The sequence below is a fragment of the Phacochoerus africanus genome, chromosome 1 (genome assembly GCF_016906955.1).
Source record: "Phacochoerus africanus isolate WHEZ1 chromosome 1, ROS_Pafr_v1, whole genome shotgun sequence".
Taxonomy (NCBI): domain Eukaryota; kingdom Metazoa; phylum Chordata; class Mammalia; order Artiodactyla; family Suidae; genus Phacochoerus; species Phacochoerus africanus.
This window is the reverse complement of record NC_062544.1, coordinates 213,950,868-213,972,073: the sequence shown is the minus strand read 5'-3', so window position 1 is coordinate 213,972,073 and position 21,206 is coordinate 213,950,868. Positions and strand designations below refer to the sequence as shown.

Below are 21,206 nucleotides of genomic sequence, written 5' to 3'. Positions count from 1 at the left end.
ACCGCAACCTCATGGTTCCTAGTCAGATACGTTTCCACTGTGCCATGATGGGAACTCCCTTTTTTTTTTTTTTGTCTTTTTAGGGCCACACCAAAGGCATATGGAAGTTCCTGGGCCAGGGGTCAATAGGAGCTGCAGCTGCTGGCATATGCCACAGCCACAGCAATGCTAGATCCAAGCCACATCTGGGACCTATGCCACAGCTTGGGGCAATGACGGATCCTTAAGCTGCTGATTGAGGCCAGGGATCAAACCCCACATCCTCATGGATACTAGTTGGGTTCTTAACCCACTGAGCCACAATGGGAATTCTGTTATCACTTTTTAATGTATTTCTCCAGAAAAAGTTTATGACATTTATAGATATATTAACCTGTATATTTGTTTTTGCCTTTTTTCCATTTTAAAAATATACATTGGAGATAAATATTTTCAAACAACACATCTTGGTGATAACTCCATACTACTATACAATTACATGAAGAACTTCTTCATTCTCTTAAATTACTCCACAGAAAGTATCCATTGCATCAGTACATCACAATTTAATACTCCCCTCACTTTTGCTGTAAAAATAAGCCTGTACTAAATTGTGTGTGTATATATATATATATATATATTTTTTTTTTCCCCCCATTTGCAAGAGCAAAAACTTGAAGTGGAATCTCTGGGTCTAGAGTAACAGATTAGCTTTTGACAGTTGGCATCAACTCTTTGAGGGATGACTTCTGCTCTTCGGGACCCCTCACTGCTTTCCCCTTCTCAATGACCTGAACAGCCTTCAGCAAACCATCCTGCAGAGCTTGGTTCTTTACCATGTTAGTGATCAAAAAATTGACATCCCTTATATACATCTGCCTTACTTTAGCAATATAGTGTTCTGCCTTGTTACCATGTGCTACAAAGAAGGTACAAAGTGCTGTGATGTCTCCTTCTTGCAGCCCACACTCCGCCAGGACAGACTCCCACACAACTCTAATGCGCTTGTTCTTGACTTTTCGTCTAAGGATGGAGGTGAAGGTGGGAAGACCTCTCACCAGGTCTGGCAGCTCCTCAAGTACACGGGTGTGCAAGCAAATGAGGACTTCAATGACATAGCTGTATAAAATATTCAATTCCATTGGGGTGAACCTACAAAAAATGTGGAGAGCATCTTAAGCTCTATGTACCAACATAAAATGAATTTTGTTAGGATAATTCAAGGAAGTGTCTAAACTACTAGGAGAACTGCAAGCCGATGGGGTAGGAGGTCCCCAGAAAAATAGAACCAGGCATGGCTCTCTTGACGTAAGAGAAGCCATCTTGTGGTCTAAGCCTGGCCACAAAGCTTGCTCTTGAACAGGTCTCAGTAATCAATGATCTTAAGGGAAGTGAGGGAATGCAAGAACAAAGGGAAAGCTATCAAGAAACAATAGTTCAGCATTAAGAGTCTTAGCTCCTCCTCAAGGGATACACAACAATTTGAAGGAGTTCCCATCGGGGCACAGTGGAAATGAATCTGACTGGAAACTGTGAGGTTGTGGGTTTGATCCCTGGCCTTGCTCAGTGGGTTGGGGATCTGGCTTTGCCACGAGCTATGGTGTAGGCTGGCAGCTACAGCTCCGATTCAACCTGTAGCCCAGGAACCTCCACATGCCGTGGGAGTTGCGGCACTAAAAAGCGCGCGCGCACGCACGCGCACACACACGCAAATAGTAGTAATTGATGTATGTCTTTGAATTCTGTAGAAACTAAGGCCCCTTCCCAGATGAGCCACGACGGGAACTCCTCCAAGAAATCCAATTTTGGAATGACCACTGCAGGCTCTCACAGAACCACAAAATCTACTGCTTTCTTTTCTTTCTTTTTCTTTGTTTCTTTCACTGATTTCTGGTTGGATACTCACTTGAGTGACAGAACTGCTGTCCATAGTTCGTCTTGAGCTACTTGGTTTGCCAAAGTCTTGCTATGATGTTCAAATTTCTGTGCCAGGTTATCCTTGGTAAAGTCCAGTTCTTTAAACTGTGCTTCTAAAGCTTGAAGTTTGTGGTCTACTCTATAGCGTAAACAAATCAAGAGTTAATTTAGGTCAAGGCACGAAAACTAAGGTTTTGCTTTAAGGTTAAGGGGATAATAAAAGCACTACCAGGAGTTCCCGTCGTGGCACAGTGGTTAACGAATCCGACTAGGAACCATGAGGTTGCGGGTTCGGTCCCTGCCCTTGCTCAGTGGGTTAACGATCCGGCGTTGCCGTGAGCTGTGGTGTAGGTTGCAGACACGGCTCGGATCCCGCGTTGCTGTGGCTCTGGTGTAGGCCGGTGGCTACAGCTTCGATTAGACCCCTAGCCTGGGAACCTCCATATGCCGCGGAAGTGGCCCAAAGAAATAACAAATAGACAAAAATAAATAAATAAAAATAAATAAATAAATAAATAAAAGCACTACCAAATTTGGGTAGCTATTGAAATTTTAAGATTATGAACACATGTTCCCATTCGCCATTCTCCCTAGTCATCCATCCTAGTTCTTGCATTCCATACACTGCCAAACATGTGAATTGTCTAATTACCTCAATATCTGCCCTGTCTTATCTCTGTATCACACTTTATATCTTTTTCTTCTTTTTAGGGCCACACCTATGACATATGGAAGTTCCCAGGCTAGGGGTTGAATTGAAGCTGCAGTTGCCAGCCTACACCATAGCCACAGCAATGCCAGATTCTTACCCCACTGAGCAGGGCCAGGGATATAACCTGCATCCTCGCAGATACTAGTCAGGTTCTTAACCTGCTGAGCCATGATGGGAACTCCATTGCAGTTTATATTTTAGAAAGCATTTTGTACAAGAATTAATTTGATTCTTATTGCAACCATAAGAAGTGAAGTCATTTTTACTATTTTGCAGATAAATTGAGTTCCAAAAAGACTGAGGCCTAACAGCTTATAGCTAACTGGTTCTGAGATCAATATTTATCAAGGTGGCTTTCTCTACATTATTCTTTTTTGGGGTGGGGGGGAATGGGGGCCAGGGATTGAATCCAAGCCACTGCTGAGACTTATGTGGCAGCTGTGGCAACACCAGATCCTTTAACCCCACTGCACCAGGCCAGGGATGGAACCCACACCTCTGCAGCGATTGAGATACTACGGTTGTATTCTTAATCTGTTGGGCCACAGCAGGAACTCCTCTACATTATTCTGGCTGTCCAAGTCCTATTCATCAAAGATAAACTCAAATTCTGCTCCTTCTTGAATCTTGCAGCCTTTCTACCTGGAGAGCTCCTTCCAGCCTCCGTGTCTCTCACAGGGATTGTTTCTATTACTTGTCGTTTCCCATCCACTGCTTTATTTTTAGAGTTAGCTTTTCATGAATTGTAAGCTCTTGGATGGAGGGGATCAGAGACTATTTCTTTGAGGGGGGGACACGCCCATAACATATGGAATTTCTGGGGCCAGGGATTGAACCTACACCACAGCAGCGACCTGAGCCACTCTGCAGCGACAAAGCCAGATCCTTAACCTCCTGTGCCACAAGGGAAATCCCAGGGGGTGTTTCTTGGACATCTCTATGCCTGTCCCCCAACAGCAGAGGTTGTACAAAGAAGTAATAAAACATGTCTCTTGTCATTGATATCTCTGATGTTCGTGAATTGGGTTATAAGCAGTATAACCCAAGGAGGGGTCTGAGTAACTTTGAACAGCCCTGATCATCAGAGGATGCTGTGGCACCAGAATTATGTGACTAAACCACAGAGAACTGGAGTTCCGTCTTGGCTCAGCGGTTAACAAACCCAACCAGGATCCATGAGGGTACAGGTTCTATCCCTGGCTTTGCTCAGTGGGTTAAGGATCCGGTGTTACCGTGAGCTGTGGTGTAGGTCACAGACGTGCCTTGGAGCCCAAGTTTCTGTGGCTGTGGTGTAGGCAGGTGGCCACAGCTCTGATTAGACCTCTAGCCTGGCAATTTCCGTATGCTGAGGGTGCGGGCCCTAAAAAGACAAAAGACAAAAAAATGACAAAATAAACCGAAAAGAATGGGAACAACTCACTCGTCTGAAGCCATTGTCTTTTTCTTTTTTCTTTTTTTTTCTTTTTTTCTTTTTGCCTTTTCTAGGGTTGTTCCTGTGGCATATGGAGGTTCCCAGGCTAGGGATCAAATCGGAGCTGTAGCCGCCGGCCTACACCAGAGCCACAGCAATGAGGGATCCGAGGTGCGTCTGCAACCTACACCACAGCTCACGGCAGCGCCAGATCCTAAACCCACTGAGCAAGGGCAGGGATTGAACCTGCAACCTCATAGTTCCTAGTCGGATTCATTAACCACTGCGCCACAACAGGAACTCCCCACATTGTCTTTCTTAAAGGAACTTCCCTGAGTCTCTATGTCCCTAGTGACCTGAACACTGTTGTGGTTCCCTAGGGTTCTATCGTTGACCACTTTCTCTTGGTCTTCACTTTCTCCCAAGACTAATTTAGCTTCAGGCCTAAGCGCCAGACCTTTATACTCAACTATGTTTTACACCTCTCCACCTGGATGGTGCTGTCAAACTCAACTGTCTTAAGCTGAATCTACTAAGTACCAGTCCTCTCCCGCCCCATCTTCTGAGATTTTGGCAATGGAATTTTCTCACTGCCTCTGATTCTATTTACATACAGATAAGGCTCCGCATGAACTGTGCATTTTTGGAGGAGAACTGGCTTGTATGACCTAATATGCCAGCAATCTCTCTCTCTATAAGTCAAAACTATTTATCTGGCAAACACTTTGTATTAATGTTTAGACCTTAAAAACTTATTGCTTCCAAGTCATCTCCAGCTGGAACTCTAGAGATAAACTCTACTTTGCCAAACAGTATAAAAGTTTACAATTGGAACAGTTCAGAATCCTCTCACCAAAAGGCATTCCCAGATCATTCCAAATAAATCCTAAATGTCTGCACATCTGTGTGTCTACTACACTTCTCCAGCTCAGCTCATAGCATCACATCTACCCAATTCCTTGAACTAGAAATCTCAGAATAACTCATCATTTTTTTTCTTCCTCTTCATCAATGTGTCTCTAACGTATGCCCTCCTCTTCATCTCTACTAAAACAATGAATCACCAGGATTACAGTAATCTAACTGGATTTCTTTTCACCTCCAATCTGTCCTCCAGAGATAGTCTTCTAAGGCACAATTCTGATCTCATAACTCAAATATTATATACCTTTTATGCAGCCCTGATTTGCCCATTGATAGTGCTGGTGCCAGGACAGATCTCCTCAGCAGGAAACATAAACCTCTTTACCTTTTGCCCCCATCTTTTGTTGGTGGTCTCACACAGCTTAACCACCACTCATGTGAGACATCCAGCTGCTAAATACAGTATGCGATTCCAAGCATCCGTGGCTTTCATGTACTATTTCCTCGGCCAAGTACCCACCCACATTTTTATTTCTTACAAACTCTTATTTACACTTTCAGAAGATTTTGTTTTGTTTGTTTTGCTTTTTAGGGCCACACCCGAGGCATATGGAGGTTCCCATGCTAGGGCACCAATCGGAGCTATAGCTGCCAGCCTACACCACGCTCACGGCAATGCCAGATCCTTGACCCACTGATCGAGGCCAGGGATCAAACCTGAAGCCTCATGGTTCCTAAATGGATTCGTTTCCACTGCGCCCCAATGACAACTCCCAGAAGGGTTCTATGAAGGGTTCTTTTTTCCTAGTGTCAAAGGCAAAATTAATTTCTCTCTTCATGTTCTCACAGCCCTTTAAGAACATCACCATTATGGAGTTCCCGTCGTGGCGCAGTGGTTAACAAATCCGACTAGGAACCATGAGGTTGCGGGTTCGGTCCCTGCCCTTGCTCAGTGGGTTAACGATCCGGCATTGCCATGAGCTGTGGTGTAGGTTGCAGACGCGGCTCGGATCCCGTGTTGCTGTGGCTCTGGCGTAGGCCGGTAGCTACAGCTCCGATTGGACCCCTAGCCTGGGAACCTCCATATGCCGTGGGAGCGGCCCAAAGAAATAGCAAAAAGACAGAAAAAAAAAAAAAAAAGAACATCACCATTATAAGGTTGGTCACATTAAATTTTTAAGTATTTTTGAACTTTTGCTGTCCCTAAGGCTGTGAGTTCCTTGAGGGCAGAAACCACATTTTACTTATTTTTTGTAAACCTAGCATATAACACATGCATTAACGGAATTAGAATTATAGCACTTGAGAGTAGATTTTTTTTTTATTACTTAAATTTTTTTAAAAACCTGGAAAATTTTAAACACTTTGACAGAGAAAGAATTCTAATTAGCACGTCTGTTGTTCTTTGCCTACTTTTATTCTTCGTTCTTCTCCTCTTACCCATCTTCCCAGAAAAGCAAACCCATGCTTGCTCCCTCCCTGTAGCCCTTAGCAACCTTGTCATTGTCTCCTTTAAGGATATCAGGGTTGTGGTTTCACGGTTCATCTTCTTAAGACAAAACGAAAAGAAACAAAACAAGTAAAACAAAACCCCCAATAGAACTCCAAATCCAGGGCTTCCTGTTGTCTTCCACTCAGTAACAGGCCGCAGCCATGTGAGTATTCAATCTAAATTCTGCCTGAAAGGTCACTCAGTACAAGAAGCTTTTAATAGCTTGTACATCCAAATATAGTTTCAAAGAACTGATCGTGTGAACACAGGAGTCCTGGGATGCACTATAATATTTGCCTTTGAAAAATGATCCATGTTACATCAACATAGGGCAACAACCAGATGTAATTGCAGCTCTGTGCATATTCTGGTAAATGGATATATGGGTACACAAATGTATATATAGACTAGGATTAAATTTGATGGAAATATTACTCCCAAGTTTTAAAAGCTTAATTATTCACTTGTAGATATTCATTTAGGTATTAGATTCACTTACAATCTAAATTATTCCCTTTATAATCTAAATCAAGTCCCAGGTTTCTTATGACATATATCAGTGCAAAAAAAAACCCCAAAAAACAAACACAAAAAACCCATGAGTTTGTGGGTTTGATCCCTGCCCTTGCTCAGTGGGTTAAGGATCCGGGATTGCCGTGACTGTGGTGTAGGTTGCAGATGTGGCTCGGATCCTGCATTGCTATGGCTCTGGCATAGGTCAGTGGCTATAGCTCTGATGCAACCCCTAGCCTGGGAACCTCCATATGCCTCGGGAACAGCCCTAGAAAAGGCAGAAAGACCAAAAAAAAAAAAAACTTGTAGTATTAGATTAGGTATTGGAAATAAAAACAGACATAAAACAGGATTCCTGAATTCAAAGGGTTTAAATAGTAACTGGGAAAGTACTTAGACTAGAATAGATACTTAAAAGAAAATGTACATAAAATGTGTGCCAAATAGATACAGACCATAAAAATCATGGAAGATGAGAGAGTTGGTCACTGAAGCTTTGGATGATTGGACCAAAATTCACCTTGAAGGTGGGATTTGGTCTTGGCCTTAAAGGAAATGGAGGTCTTTATCAGAGAAGAGAGAGAAGCGTATTACAAACTGCAGAAACGGTGTGAGTGAAATCACAGAGGGGCAAGCTATATGATGTGGTCAGGGAACAATGAGTAGCTCTCAAGCAAAAGATTCTCATGAGAAAAAGAAAAACAACAACATTTAAACTGATAAGAGTCAGATTGTGGATTTATTCATTCATCAAATGATTTATTCACTTATTTAATACTTACTGAACACCATAAATACCAATCGAATAGTCAAAACCTATGAATGAATGGTCAGCACTATTCTAGGTATTGGGAATAAAATGATGAGTAAGACTGAGTAAGGCAAAATCCTTGCCCTAAGAAACATACTAGTAAGGAGACAAACACGGATTATAAAAGAGTGGGTATCCTATTGTACAGCACAGGGAACCATATTTAATCTTTTGTGATAGAACATGATGGGAGATAATATGAGAAAAAAATGCATATATATATATATATATATATACACACACACACACACATATATGACTGGGTCACTTTGCTATGCAGCAGAAATTGGCAAAACATTGTAAATCAATTATACTTTAATTTGTAAAAAATTTATTTTTGTCATTTTTTATTTTTTGTCTTTTTTGTTTATTTTTTTAGGGCTGCAGCTGCAGCATATGGAGGTTCCCAGGCTAGGAGTCAAATGGGAGCTGTAGCCGCCGGCCTATGCCACAGCCACAGCAACGCCAGATCCGAGCCACGTCTGTGACCTACACCACAGCTCACGGCAATGCCATATTTTCAACCTACTGAGAGGCCAGGGATCAAACCCACAATCTCATGGTTCCTAGTCTGAATCGTTTCCACTGCACCACCACGGGAATTCCAATTGAAAATTTTTTTAAAAGAGTGGGTCGTTCTAGATAGCCTGATAGGGAGTTTGGACATATGTGAGGTTGTCGCAAGACATGTTTCTTTGAAAACTCCATCTTGTCCTTCTTTGCTTTCAAAAGGTAGAATTGAAAAGAGATCAAATTTCTACATTAAATGATTTACAAAAACTCTTAGAAGACATTAATTGGCTCCGACCTTGTTTGGGGATTCCTACATAAGAACTGTCAAACATTTTCTCCTTACTTAGGGGAGATTCTAAATTAAACAGCCCCCACTCTCTAACTGCAGAAGCGGAAGAGGAACTAAAAAAGATTGAAAGTAAAATACAAAACTCGAAACTAAGTCGGGTCAATCTAAAACAGCCCATTCAGTTAGTAATTATACCTTCTCCTCATTCCCCCATGGGAATATTGATGCAATTAGAAAATATTCTCAAATGGCTTTTTCTTCCCGATAATGTCATGAAGTCTTTGTCTCCGTACCTGGACTTGATGGCACAACTTATTCTAAAAGGTCGTACTCGTTGTGTACAAATGTCCGGAAAAGATTTGAATCATGTAATTGTTAGTTTAACTGTTAAGGAAATCCAAAATTTTTTTCAAAACCATATAGGTTGGCAAATTGCCTTTGCAGATTATGTAGGATCAATAGATAATCATTATCCAAAAAACCCTATTTTATAATTTATAAAGCAAACTCAATGGACTCTTCCAAAAAAGGTGAAGGATTCACCCATCATTGAAGCCCCTGTGATCTTTACTGATGGGACTAGTAAAGGGAAGGCCGGATATGTGGCTAATCAATCTAAAATTATAGAAATGCCTGGGCTTTCAGCCCAACAGGCTGAACTAACTGCTGTAATCCATGCCTTAAGAGATTATCCTGAGTCTATCAATATTCTTTCTGATTCGGCAAATGTAGTTCATGCTGCCAAAATGATTGAAACTGCTATCATTAAACAAAATTTACCTATCTTGTTATTTGACTTGTTTACAGAATTACAAACTGTTGTAACGGAAAGAAGATACCCGTTTTATATTACTCATATCAGAGCACTAACTTACCTGGGCCCCTAGTTGCAGGAAATAAAGAAATTGACTGCTTGGTGACACCTGTATTACAAGAAGCTCAACATTTTCATGATTTAACATATGTAAATGTTCGAGGCCTTAAAAAGAGATTTGGAATGACATGGGCTAAAGCTAGGACAATTGTCGCCAATGTCCTGCATGTCAAATTAACAATCCTTCTCAATCCGAGCCTAGAGTTAACCCTAGGGGACTTGTCCCAAATGCTCTCTGGCAAATGGATGTTACTCATTATTCATCTTTTGGGAAATTGTCATTTATTCATGTATGTATTGACACTTACTCTAAATTTATTTGGGCTACTCTGCAATCTAGTGAATCTGCTAAACATGTTATTTGTCATTTATATGCCTGTTTTGCAGTCATGGGCCTGCCACAAGCAATTAAAACTGCTAATGGTCCAGCTTATATCAGTTCTCAACTTAAAATGTTCCTAGATACATGGCATATTACTCACTCTACTGGTCTCCCTTACAACCCCCAAGGACAGGCTATTGTGGAACGAGCCAATTTATATGTAAAACAGGCTCTTCAAAAACAAAAAGGGGGAGACACAGAAATAGTTAAGTCACAACAAACACTTGTATTTTTTTTTATTTTTCTTTTTTTGGTCTTTTTTGTCTTTTTTTGTTGTTGTTGCTATTTCTTGGGCCGCTCCCGCGGCATATGGCGGTTCCCAGGCTAGGGGTCGAATTGGAGCTGTAGCCACCAGCCTACGCTAGAGCCACAGCAACGCGGGATCCGAGCCGCGTCTGCAACCTACACCACAGCTCACGGCAATGCCGGATCGTTAACCCACTGAGCAAGGGCAGGGACGGAACCCGCAACCTCATGGTTCCTAGTCGGCTTCGTTAACCACTGCGCCACGACGGGAACTCCCACAACAAACACTTTTAAACAAAAGCTTATTCACTTCAAATTTTTTAAATTTGGCCTCTGACGAAAAAACAGCTGCAGAGAGACATTTTTATACAGAACAAAATAAGATTAACTTTCTTCATGCTGAACAGCCCTTGATTTGGTGGCAGGATCCATTAACAAACTTCTGGTCTCCAAGAAAACTTATCACGTGGGGTAGGGGATATGCTTGTATTTCACCAGGTCATGGATTACAACCTGTTTGGATTCCATCAAGAAGAATCAAACCATATCATCAGCAAGACTGTGAAGCATCCCTTGACTCCAGACCCCAGAAGGAGGATGATAAGGGCTCATCTTCCCACTTGGGGTCAGATCAAACATCTAACCCGAGAAGCTGAAAATCTACTAAGAGAAGGAAAGCCTCTCACTCCAAATAATTTGGTCCTAGCTCTCTTTACTTTGGTTTCCATCGCAGTGAGTATTCTCACAACCGGCATAGAAATCATTTTATTACTTGTATAGTACAGGGATTAAAAGCTTCATGAGTAAAGCCCATTAAAAACTATTGAAGGTTTACTAGGGGAAAAAGAGTCCATCAGCTTTCTTAGAAAGACTCAGAAAGGCATTGAGAAAACATACAAAGGAACCCAGAAACAATGGAGGGCCAAATAATTCTTAAGGATAAATTCATAGCTCAATTGGTGCCAGATATATGGAGAAAGCTCCAAAAATTGGCTTTTGGCCCTGATCAGGACCTGAAGCACCTCCTCAGAGTAGCAACTCAAGTATGTTATAATTGGGGCCAGGAGGAATGAAAAGAGAACAAGAAGAGAGACTGAGAAAAGGCTGAGGCTCTAGGTGCTACAGGGAGTCAACCTGGGAGTTTCTAAGGTGAGAAGACTAGGGCAGACCTATGCCCAGAGCCTGTTTCCTCTGTGGAAAAGAGGGACCCTTTAGATGGGAATGCCCCAAGACTCAGAGATCTCTGGAAGAGGGATTGCCCCTGAAGACGAAGGTCTCTGTGGTTGACCCCTCAGGCCCAGGATCAAGACTGATGGAACATTTCCATAATGGCTCCTGTCCTTATCACCACTCAGCCCTGGGTGACTCTAAATGCAGGAATAGGGAGCCACTTTTCAGTCCTCCTCTCCTGGGCCCCTCCCTTATGAATCTGCCACATTTATATTTCTGGCAAGCCGGTTACAAAATTCTTTACACAACCTTTGAGTTGTGACTGGGAATCCATTTTCTTTTCTCAATACCTTTCTGATTGTTTCAGAGTCCAACTCCTCTTTTAGAAAGAGATTTTGTGAGAGGTTAAAGCCTCAATGCACATGCCAATGGAGCCTAATCAAGGTTTATGCCTGCTTTTAATGGACTAGATTTAAAAGATGCCTTTATTCTGCATTTCCTTGACTAAGGCTTTGCATATACAAATTCTTAAAATATGGAAGGTAACTACATACATGTTTTTACAGCTGTTAACATTAAGTAAAATATCTTATCTTACCTAGGTTTAAAAGAAGTCAAATGAGACACTGAAACATCAGTTACTAAACAGAAACTAAAGGTATTTAAAATGATTAATCAATATGATCAGTGCCACCCTGAGATGGTCTCTATAAGAAAAACATGTGTTTTTAGAAATTATAAAGGACAGTCCGTGGTTGCTTTAGAAAAGTAGAATGTGTGTGTTTTCCAATATATAAGGAATGAGGAATGGAATTGCATCTTATTAAGGCAAAAGAAAGATAGTCTGTCTTCAGCTGATTGCTCTGGTTGGAAAATAAGGGACAGACTAATATGGATACAGAAAGTGATACAAGGTGTATGGCAAGTGGACATCGAGAAGAGAATTTTGAACATGGTAGGGACTGTTTAGAATATATTTGAGTAAGTTAACTTTAAAAGTAAGGTGATGCCGTAAATCATACTGCTCAAAAGGACACAAGGTAGCTTTCAATTACATGCCGACCAAGGCATGCAAATGTTTCATAACCAGCCAGAGAAATCAGAAAAATCATATGAGTTACCTCTGCTATTATAAAATCTAAATGTTATATTCCTGATTGTTCACAGAATGTGTCTAATTCCCTGCTAGATCTTCATCAATAGATTCATGAGCTGTCCAATCAAGCTCCAGCTTTTGGAGCTGCCCTGTGGAACCAGCTGACCTCCTCCTCCTGGTGAAAATATTTCTTTGAGGTATCCAAAGCAATGTATCAAAGCCCACTTGACCATTCCATGAGTGGAGACCTAACTGCTTTCCCTAACGACGCCCCTTTTCAGCAGGAAGAAGTTAGAGCGGTCGTCACCCCTTTTCCCACAGTTAGGGTCTTCAACTCAAGGGGGGGGGGATTAAGGCAGAATTTTAACTCAGGTAGTCAGCGTAGGGATATGGGCTTTGATACATTCTTTGTGGCTATTTATTAACATTTGTAAACTGAGGGTCACATAGCAAGCCCAACTGCTATAAAGGTTGTGGGTATTGCCCCATGGATCCATCACATCAGAGTGAAGAAGGCTGCATCCGCTGCTGACATGGACACCAGGGAGGCTGTACAGCACCTTGAGAATCTCTTCATGGTCAAGTTCCAGAGACTCCCTTCGCCATCGTCAGAGTGCTAAGCCCTGCTCTGGCCACCCCTGGAAGCTGGTCAGTCTACGCACAGCAGAAGCCCAAGGAGTTCCACGTGAGACTTAATTTGGACTCTGAGACTTAACTTGGACTGTGTTCTGTCTATAGATGTAAGAAGTGAATTATTCAAGAAGAAATGAAAAAAGTTGCAAGACCTATTTTTGTCTTCCCACAAAAACAAAAAGGGGGAGATGTCACAAGACATGTTTCTTTGAAAACTCCATCTTGTCCTTCTTTACTTTATCCCATCTTCTTGCCTTACTTTATCCCATCTTCCTGCTTGAAAAACAGTAAATGGCTTAAGCTTAAGAACTGTTATGTGCCTAGAGGTCAGAGTAAGAGCTTAACCTTTTAGCAGCTAAGTGGCTTTTAAAATAGTAAAAGAACTTATATAATAGTAAACAAACCCTGTATCATCCACCCATAGCCACTCCTCACTTGATCTCCTCTAAAGAGCACAATAAAAGTGGTGTGGTTTCCTGAGGCAGGACTCTTGGTCCCTGAGACCTTGAGTCCCCCGGTTCCCACCTTTACTTAAGATAAATGTCTCTGTGTCTTGTTTTATGTTAACTTTTTTCCTTAAGTTCCACAGCACCCATTCTTCAGCCCCATCCTGCTGAGCTGGCCCTGGCATGGGACTTAAACTAGAGGCAGAGATGTCCCTCAGGAGACTGGTGTCACACTCGGATGTGAGGTGATGAGGGCCTAGATTCCAGTGTCGATCCTGGAAGTGGAAAGGCAAAGGGACAGAGTTGAGATGGTATAACTTCCCAAGGACTTCCCCTAGACCTGTTTCATCGCTAGTGTTCTTATTAGGATGAATAACAACTGCCCTACTGAGTAAGCCTTTTTTTTTTTTTGTCTTTTTGCCATTTCTTGGGCCGCTCCCGTGGTATATGGAGGTTCCCAGGCTAGGGGTCCAATTGGAGCTGTAGCCACCAGCCTACTCCAGAGCCACAGCAACGTGGGACCTGAGCCGTGTCTGCAACCTACACCACAGCTCACGGCAACGCCAGATCCTTAACCCACTGAGCAAGGCCAGGGATTGAACCTGCAACCTCATGGTTCCTAGTTGGATTCATTAACCACTGAGCCACAACGGGAACTCCCTGAGTAAGCCTTTTATAATTGGGGCTCTGTCCTTAAGGAATTGGCAGTTCGGTGAAGGAGACTTTATATATTAGATTCTTCTCTGCTGGAATTTCTTCTGAAGCCCTTCATTTCTCTGGAGGTTACATTAGCTTCCTTACGGGTAGATCTGTGGCCAGAACCTTGACAAGGAAATAAGACAGAGAAGGAAGAAAACAATGGTGGAAACTCTGATGTGACCTAGTATCTCTGTCTTCAGCTCACTCAGAATAAGCTTTCAGGGGACCAGTGCCCAGCCCCTGGAAGAATGTTTAGAACAGGGCAAAAAGCAAATGCTTCTGCTCTGGGATCTGAGCCCAGCAATTCCACCCACTAGCGCTGCTTCCTCTAAGACGCTGCCTGCTCATCCAGGCCCAAAATGTGTTCCCTTCCCTCGACTTGCAGTGACCACCTCTTGTCTGTACAGACCTAAACAGTATCTGCTAATCATTCCATCCATGATTGCCTGTCTGGTATTTGGCCTGTTGTCTGCCTAATTTTTTGAATTTCCTCATCTCTAATGCCAGACTCACCTTCCCGGCCCTACTTGTCCCCTGTCATATTTGCTTTCCAAACTTTTTTTTTCCCCTAAGTATTGACCTTTATTTTTAAGAGCAGTTTTAGGTACACAGGCAAAAGAGAAGAAAGTACAGGGAGTTTTTATATATTCCTGTTCTCACAGGGACTCAAACTTCCCCAAGATAGAATCCTGCACTACAGTGGTACATCTGCTACAAACGATGAACCTACAATGACACATTCTTATCACCCAAAGTCTATAGTTTACATTAGGGTTCAGTCTAGGTGCTGTCCAGACAATGGCTCTTGACAAATGTATAATAACTTGTATCTACAATTGTAAGATCATACAGAATAATTTCATTGTCCTAAAAATTCTCTATGCTCTGCCCATTCATCTGTCCCTCCATGCAAACCTCTGGCAGCCACTGCTGTCTTCACAGTTTTGTCTTTTCACATAGCTGGAATCATACTGTATGTAGCGTTTTCAAATTGGCTGCTTTCACTTAGTAATATGCATTTAAGTTTCCTCCATATCTTTTTATAGCTTGATAGTTCATTTCTTTTTAGCTCTGAATAATAGTCCATTATCTAAACGTACCAGAGTTTCTCTATCCTTTCACCGGCTGAAGGAATCTTGGTTGCTTCTAAGGCATGGCAACTATGAACAAAGCTGCTATAAACACCTATGTGCAGTTTTTTGTGTAGGCATAAGTTCTCAGTTTATTTGAGTGAATACTAAGGATCTCAATTCCTGGATTACATGGTAAGAATTTGTTTAGTTTTGTAAGAAACGACCAAACTGTCTTCCAAAGTAGCTGTACCATTTTATATTTCTGCCAGCAACAAATGAGAGTTCTTGTGACTCTGCATTCTTGCCAGCATTTGGTGTTGTCATGGTTTTGATTTTGGCCATTCTAGTAGGTATGTAGTGGTGCTTCTTTTTCTTCTTTTTTTTTAACAGTTGCACCCGAAGCATATGTTAAGTTCCTCAGGCTAGCGGTTAATCAGAGCTGTAGCTGCAGACCACAGCCACAAACACAGTAACAAAGCCTCATCTTTGACCTACACCACAGCTTGTGGCAACGCAGGATCCTTACTTAACTCACTGAGTGGGGGGCCAGGGATGGAACCGGAATCCTCTCGGATATTACATCACATTCTTAACCCGCCAAGCCATGATGGGAACTCAGTATTTCATTATTATACCTTGCAACTCCCTAATGACAAATGATGTTGAATGTCTTTTTTTTTTTGCCTTTGTCTTTTTAGGGCCGCACCCTCAGCATATGGAGGTTCCTAGGCTAGAGGTCTACTTGGAGCTGCAGCTGCTGGCCTACGCCACAGACACAGCAACACTCAGATCCTAGCCACATCTGCAACCTACAGCTCACAGCAACACCGAATCCTTAACCCACTGAGTGAGGCCAGGGATAGAACCACCAATCTCATGGTTCCTAATCAGATTCATTTCCGATGTACCAGGACGGGAACTCCTGAATACTTTTTATATGCTTACTTGCTATCTGTATATCTACTTTTGGTGGAATGTCTGTTCAAGTGTTTTGTCCTTTTAAATATCAGATTGTTTTCTTATTGTTGTTTTGTTTTGTCTTTTTAAGGCTGCATCTGTGGCATATGGAAGTTCCCAGGTGAGGGGTCAAATCGGAACTATAGCCTCTGGCTTACACCACAGCTCACAGCAACTCCAGATCCTTAACCCACTGAGCAAGGCCAGGGACTGAACTCGCATCCTCATGGATCCTCATAGGGTTCGTTAACTGCTGAGCCAGGAGCTCCCTTTTCTTTGTATATTTTGAATAATAGTACTTTATCAGTTGTATCTTTTTCTTTTCTTCTTTTCTTTCTTTTTCTTTTTTCTTTTCTTTTTTTTTTTGTCTTTTTAGGTCTGCACCTGTGGCAGATGGAGGTTCCCAGGCTAGGGGTCGAATTGGAGCTGTAGCTGCTGGCCACAGCCACAGCCACAGCAACGCCAGATCTGAGCTGCATCTTGACCTACACCACAGCTCATGGCAATGCTGGATCCTTAACCCATTGAGCAAGGCCAGGGATTGAATCCAAGTCCTCATGGATGCTAGTCAGATTCATTTCTGCTGAGCCACTAGGGCTGCAGGTGTGACATATGGAAGTTTCTAGGCTGTACTGCTGAGCCACAACAGAAACTCCAGTTTCTAGTTTATTTTTCATATGTAAGCATACACACAGAAAGTGGGGTTCATATGGAAACTTCCATTAAGGAACTTGCGGAAAACATACAAATGGTTAATCTACTTCAAATCTACTGATTTTTAAAAATTAATAATGGTTTTTAAAAAATCAAAGTTTAAGTTCCTACTATGACAGTGCATTAAGAATCTGACTTCAGTGACTTGGGTGGCTGGGAAGGTGAGGCACTGTTTGATCCCTGCCCCTGTGCAGTGGGTTAAAGGAACTGGTGTGGCTCAGAGTCAGTCCCTGGCCTGGGAACGTCCACATACCCCAGGTGTAGCCATTTAAAAAAAAAAAATTGAAGTTTAACACACACTGAAAGCTGTGTGTCATAAAGGGAAACCTCACTAAAATGGCATCAGGAGGCCAGAAGGGGGCGCTCTCTTGCAGTACCACGCAAAGTCAATTACAGGTAAATTGTCAGTTACAGACCACAACAGAAGAATCATCAATCAGATGGCATCAACAATTACAGGCCCCAACAAGAAAAGACATGTGTTGAATATCCTACAAGAAATCAACTACCACCTCAGCAACTCAGCCAATGAGAAAGTGTCATTACCTTGAATTCTCACTTTTCTCCAGTGGACTTTATTTCAAAACAACATCTTCCAACTCCTCCTTTCAGAAATCTTCGTTTGTTGAACATCCCTATGTTTTTTGCTGTAACTTGTTTGTCCTGAATTGCAGCTCTATGCTATTTCCAGTTAAACCCATTTTTGCTGGTAAATAACTGTTACATTTTTAATGTCAACAGACTCCATGACTGTGATGTTATTTATTATTATTATTATTATTTATTTATTTTTTTGTCTTTTTGCTATTTCTTGGGCTGCTCCCATGGCATATGGAGGGTCCCAGGACTAGGGGTTGAATCGGAGACATAGCCGCTGGCCTATGCCAGAGCTGCAGCAACGCGGGATCCGAGCCGCGTCTGCGACCTACACCACAGCTCACCGCAATGCCGGATCGTTAACCCACTGAGCAAGGCCAGGGATCAAACCCGCAACCTTATGGTTCCTAGTCAGATTCGTTAACCACTGCGCCATGATGGGAACTCCCTGATGTTATTGATATAATAAGAAATACGTTACTTGGTCTTTGTCTCAGTTCTTGGAACAGAGATTCTAAAACTCTTGTTATTTCCTAAGTGATAAGAGTAATAACATTTTTTGCTATAATTATTTTTTTGTCCCTGGGTCCTAAAACAGATGAAAAGAGCATCTTTTATTATAATATTTGGTTTCACCCCCAGTTATGGAAAATAGCTCCAGAGTGATAAAAGTGAAAGGATTATCTTTGGTTATTCATAACAAGCCACTTTCAACCATACCTGAATTTACTTTAATGAGGTAATTTTTAGAAAGCCCCTAGGGATGTAGGGCTGGTTGCCAGGAGAACCAAGCACTTGATTAGAGGCTTGGGATTTTCAGCTCCACCCCTCAAACTCCGGGGAAGGAAGAATGGCTAAAGGTTAAGTTAATTACTAACTGCCAGTAAATTACTCAATCACACCTACTTTAACAAAGCCTCCATAAAAATTTGAACCAAAGTGGTTTGGAGAGCTTCCATTTGGGTGAACAAGAACTCAGCCGTATAGAGTTCCTGTCGTGGCTCAGTGGTAACGAACCTGACTAGTATCCATGAGAATGGGGGTTCAATCTCTGGTCTCACTCAGTGGGTTAAGGATCCAATGTTGCCTTGAGCTGTGGTGTAGGTTGCAGACTTGGCTCGGATCTGGTGTTGCTGTGGTGTACACCAGCAGCTGCAGCTCTGATTCAACCCCTAGCCTGAGAACTTCCATATGTCACAAGTGCAGCCCCCAAAAAACAAAAACAAAAAACAAAAAACAAAAAAAACCACCCCCATAGGCCAGTAGGGTAGTGTACCCCAAACCTCACAGGGAAAAAAGCTTCTTTGCTCAGGGCCCGTTTGGACCTCACCCTCTGTCTCTCTTTGTCTGGCTCTTCATTTGTATTCTTTAATATAGCCTTTGTATAAATTGGTAAAAGTAAACCATTTCCCTAGGTTTTGTGAGCCATTCTAGCAAATTATCAAACTTGAGGAGGAGGTCATGGGACCCCTGATTTATAGCTAGTCATTCAGAAGTACAGATGCAAATTATAGGACTTTGATTTCTGTCTGAAGTGGGGGCAATGCTATGTGCCTAAACCCTTAACCTGTGGGTCTGTGCCAACTCTGGGTAGTTTATAGAATTGAGTTAAATTATAGGATACTCAGCCAATGTCTGCCAACACCTGGAGAACTGTTTGGTGTGGAAAATCCCACACATCTGGTATCAGAAGTATTGACTATAGAGAGAAAGTAGTGTTTTTTCCTTTTAATGATTTATCATAAAGTGAAAACACTCATATAACCTTAACCCAAATAAAAAAATAGAATATTACCAACATTCCAGATTGGGCATGGCCCTTGTGGCCCCTCCCAATTATTTCACTCCCTCACTTCCTAAAAAACAACCACTATCTCTTATTCTACATTAATTTTGCCTATTTTGGTATGTTTAGTAAATTGAATCAAACAGTATGTATTTATAACAGCTTTACTGAGATATAATTCATATCATACAAGTGACTCATTTTAGATGTAAAATTTAAGAGTTTTTAGCATGTTCACAGAGTTGTGCAACCACTACCATAATCATTTTTTGCGAGTTCCCATTGTGGCTCAGTGGGTTAAGAACCCAACTAGTATCCACGAGGATGTGGGTTTGGTCCTGGCCTCACTCAGTGGGTTAAGGATCCGGCGTTGCCATGAGCTGTGGTGTAGGTTGCAGATGTGGCTTGACTCTGGCGTTGCTGTGGCTGTGATGTAGGCTGGAAGCTGCAACCCAATGCAACCCCTAGGCTGGGCACTTCCAAATGCCACAGGTGTGGCCCTAAAAAGAAAAAGAAAAGAAAGAAAAAAAAAGCCCAACAATCAATTTTTGAACATTTACATCACCACAAAAAGAAACCCTATAACCCAACAGCAGTCACTCCCAGTTCCTTCCCAATCCCTCCTCTCCCTGCCTCCAGCACTAGCAACCGTTGTCTACCTTCAGTCTCTATAGATTTGCTTATTCTGGACATTTCATACAAATGGTATCATACAATATGTAGTCTTTTGTGACTGGCTTCTTTTTTTTTTTTTTTTGTCTTTTGTCTTTGTTGTTGTTGTTGTTGCTGTTTCTTGGGCCGCTCCCGAGGCATATGGAGGTTCCCAGGCTAGGGGTTGAATCGGAGCTGTAGCCACCGGCCTACACCAGAGCCACAGCAACGCAGGATCCGAGCCGCGTCTGCAACCTACACCACAGCTCACAGCAATGCCGGATCGTTAACCCACTGAGCAAGGGCGGGGACCGAACCCGCAACCTCATGGTTCCTAGTTGGCTTCGTTAACCACTGCGCCACGACAGGAACTCCTGGCTTCTTTTACTTAGCATGAATTTTCCAAGGTTCATCCATAATAGAACATATCTGTATTTCATACCTTTTTTTTTTAACTGCTGAATAATATTCCATTATGTAGTGCTGCTATGCACTGAGTTGTGTGTCTCCTTTCCCAATTCATATGTTAAGGCTTAACACTCAATATACGTGTATTTGGAAACAGGGACTTTAAAGAGGTGATTAAGATTATATGAGGTCATAGGGTAGAGCCCTAATCCAATATGACTAATATCCTTATAGGAAGAAGAACAGTCCCCAGGGAGGCACATGCACGAGAGAAAAGGCCATGTGAGGTCGCAGCAAGAAGGCAGTCATCTGCAAGCCAAGGAGAGATGTATCAAGAGATACCAAACATAGCTCCACCTTGTTATTGGACTTCCAGCCTCCAGAAATGTGACAAATAATTTTCTGCTGTTTAAGCCATTCAGTCTGGTGTGAGGTTTCAACATATGACTTTTGAGGGAACACATTCAGACCACAGCAAGTGTCTTTATAAGAAGAGAAGAAATGGACCTGATATTGTCTCTGTGGGTTAAGGACCTGATATCGTCTCTGTGAGGATTCGGGTTCAATCCCTGGCCTGACTCAGTGGTTTAAGGATCTGGTATTGCCATGTGTGGTGTAGACAGCAGCTACATCTCTAATTCAATTCCTAGCCTGGGAACCTCCATATGCTGTGGGTGTGGCTGCAAGAAATTTTTTTCTAAAAAAAAGAGGAGACGGAGTTCCCATCATGGCACAGCAGAAACGAATCTGACTGGGAACCATGACGTTGCAGGTTCGATCCCTGGCTTCACTCAGTGGGTTAAGGATCCGGCGTTTCTGTGAGCTGTGGTGTAGGTCTCAGAAGAGGCTTGGATCTGGCATTGCTGTGGCTGTAGCATAGACCAGTGGCTACAGCTCTGATTAGACCCCTAGCCTGGGAACATCCATATGCAGCAGGTGCAGCCCTAAAAAGACAAAAAAGATAAAAATCAAA

At 42.3% G+C, this 21,206-nt stretch overlaps 1 protein-coding gene across 1 annotated transcript; it reads right to left on the bottom strand.

Annotated features, from left to right (window-relative positions):
• Window positions 1-293: 293 nt before the first annotated feature.
• On the bottom strand, window positions 294-6,543 carry SMCO1 (single-pass membrane protein with coiled-coil domains 1). The gene is made up of 3 exons (XM_047755568.1): window positions 6,380-6,543; window positions 1,886-2,035; window positions 294-1,131 (listed from the first exon to the last, which is right to left on the bottom strand). The coding sequence occupies exons 1-3, from the start codon at window positions 6,427-6,429 to the stop codon at window positions 687-689; spliced, it is 645 nt and encodes a 214-aa protein (XP_047611524.1). The 5' UTR covers window positions 6,430-6,543; the 3' UTR covers window positions 294-686.
• Between the last annotated feature and the right edge of the window lie 14,663 nt (window positions 6,544-21,206).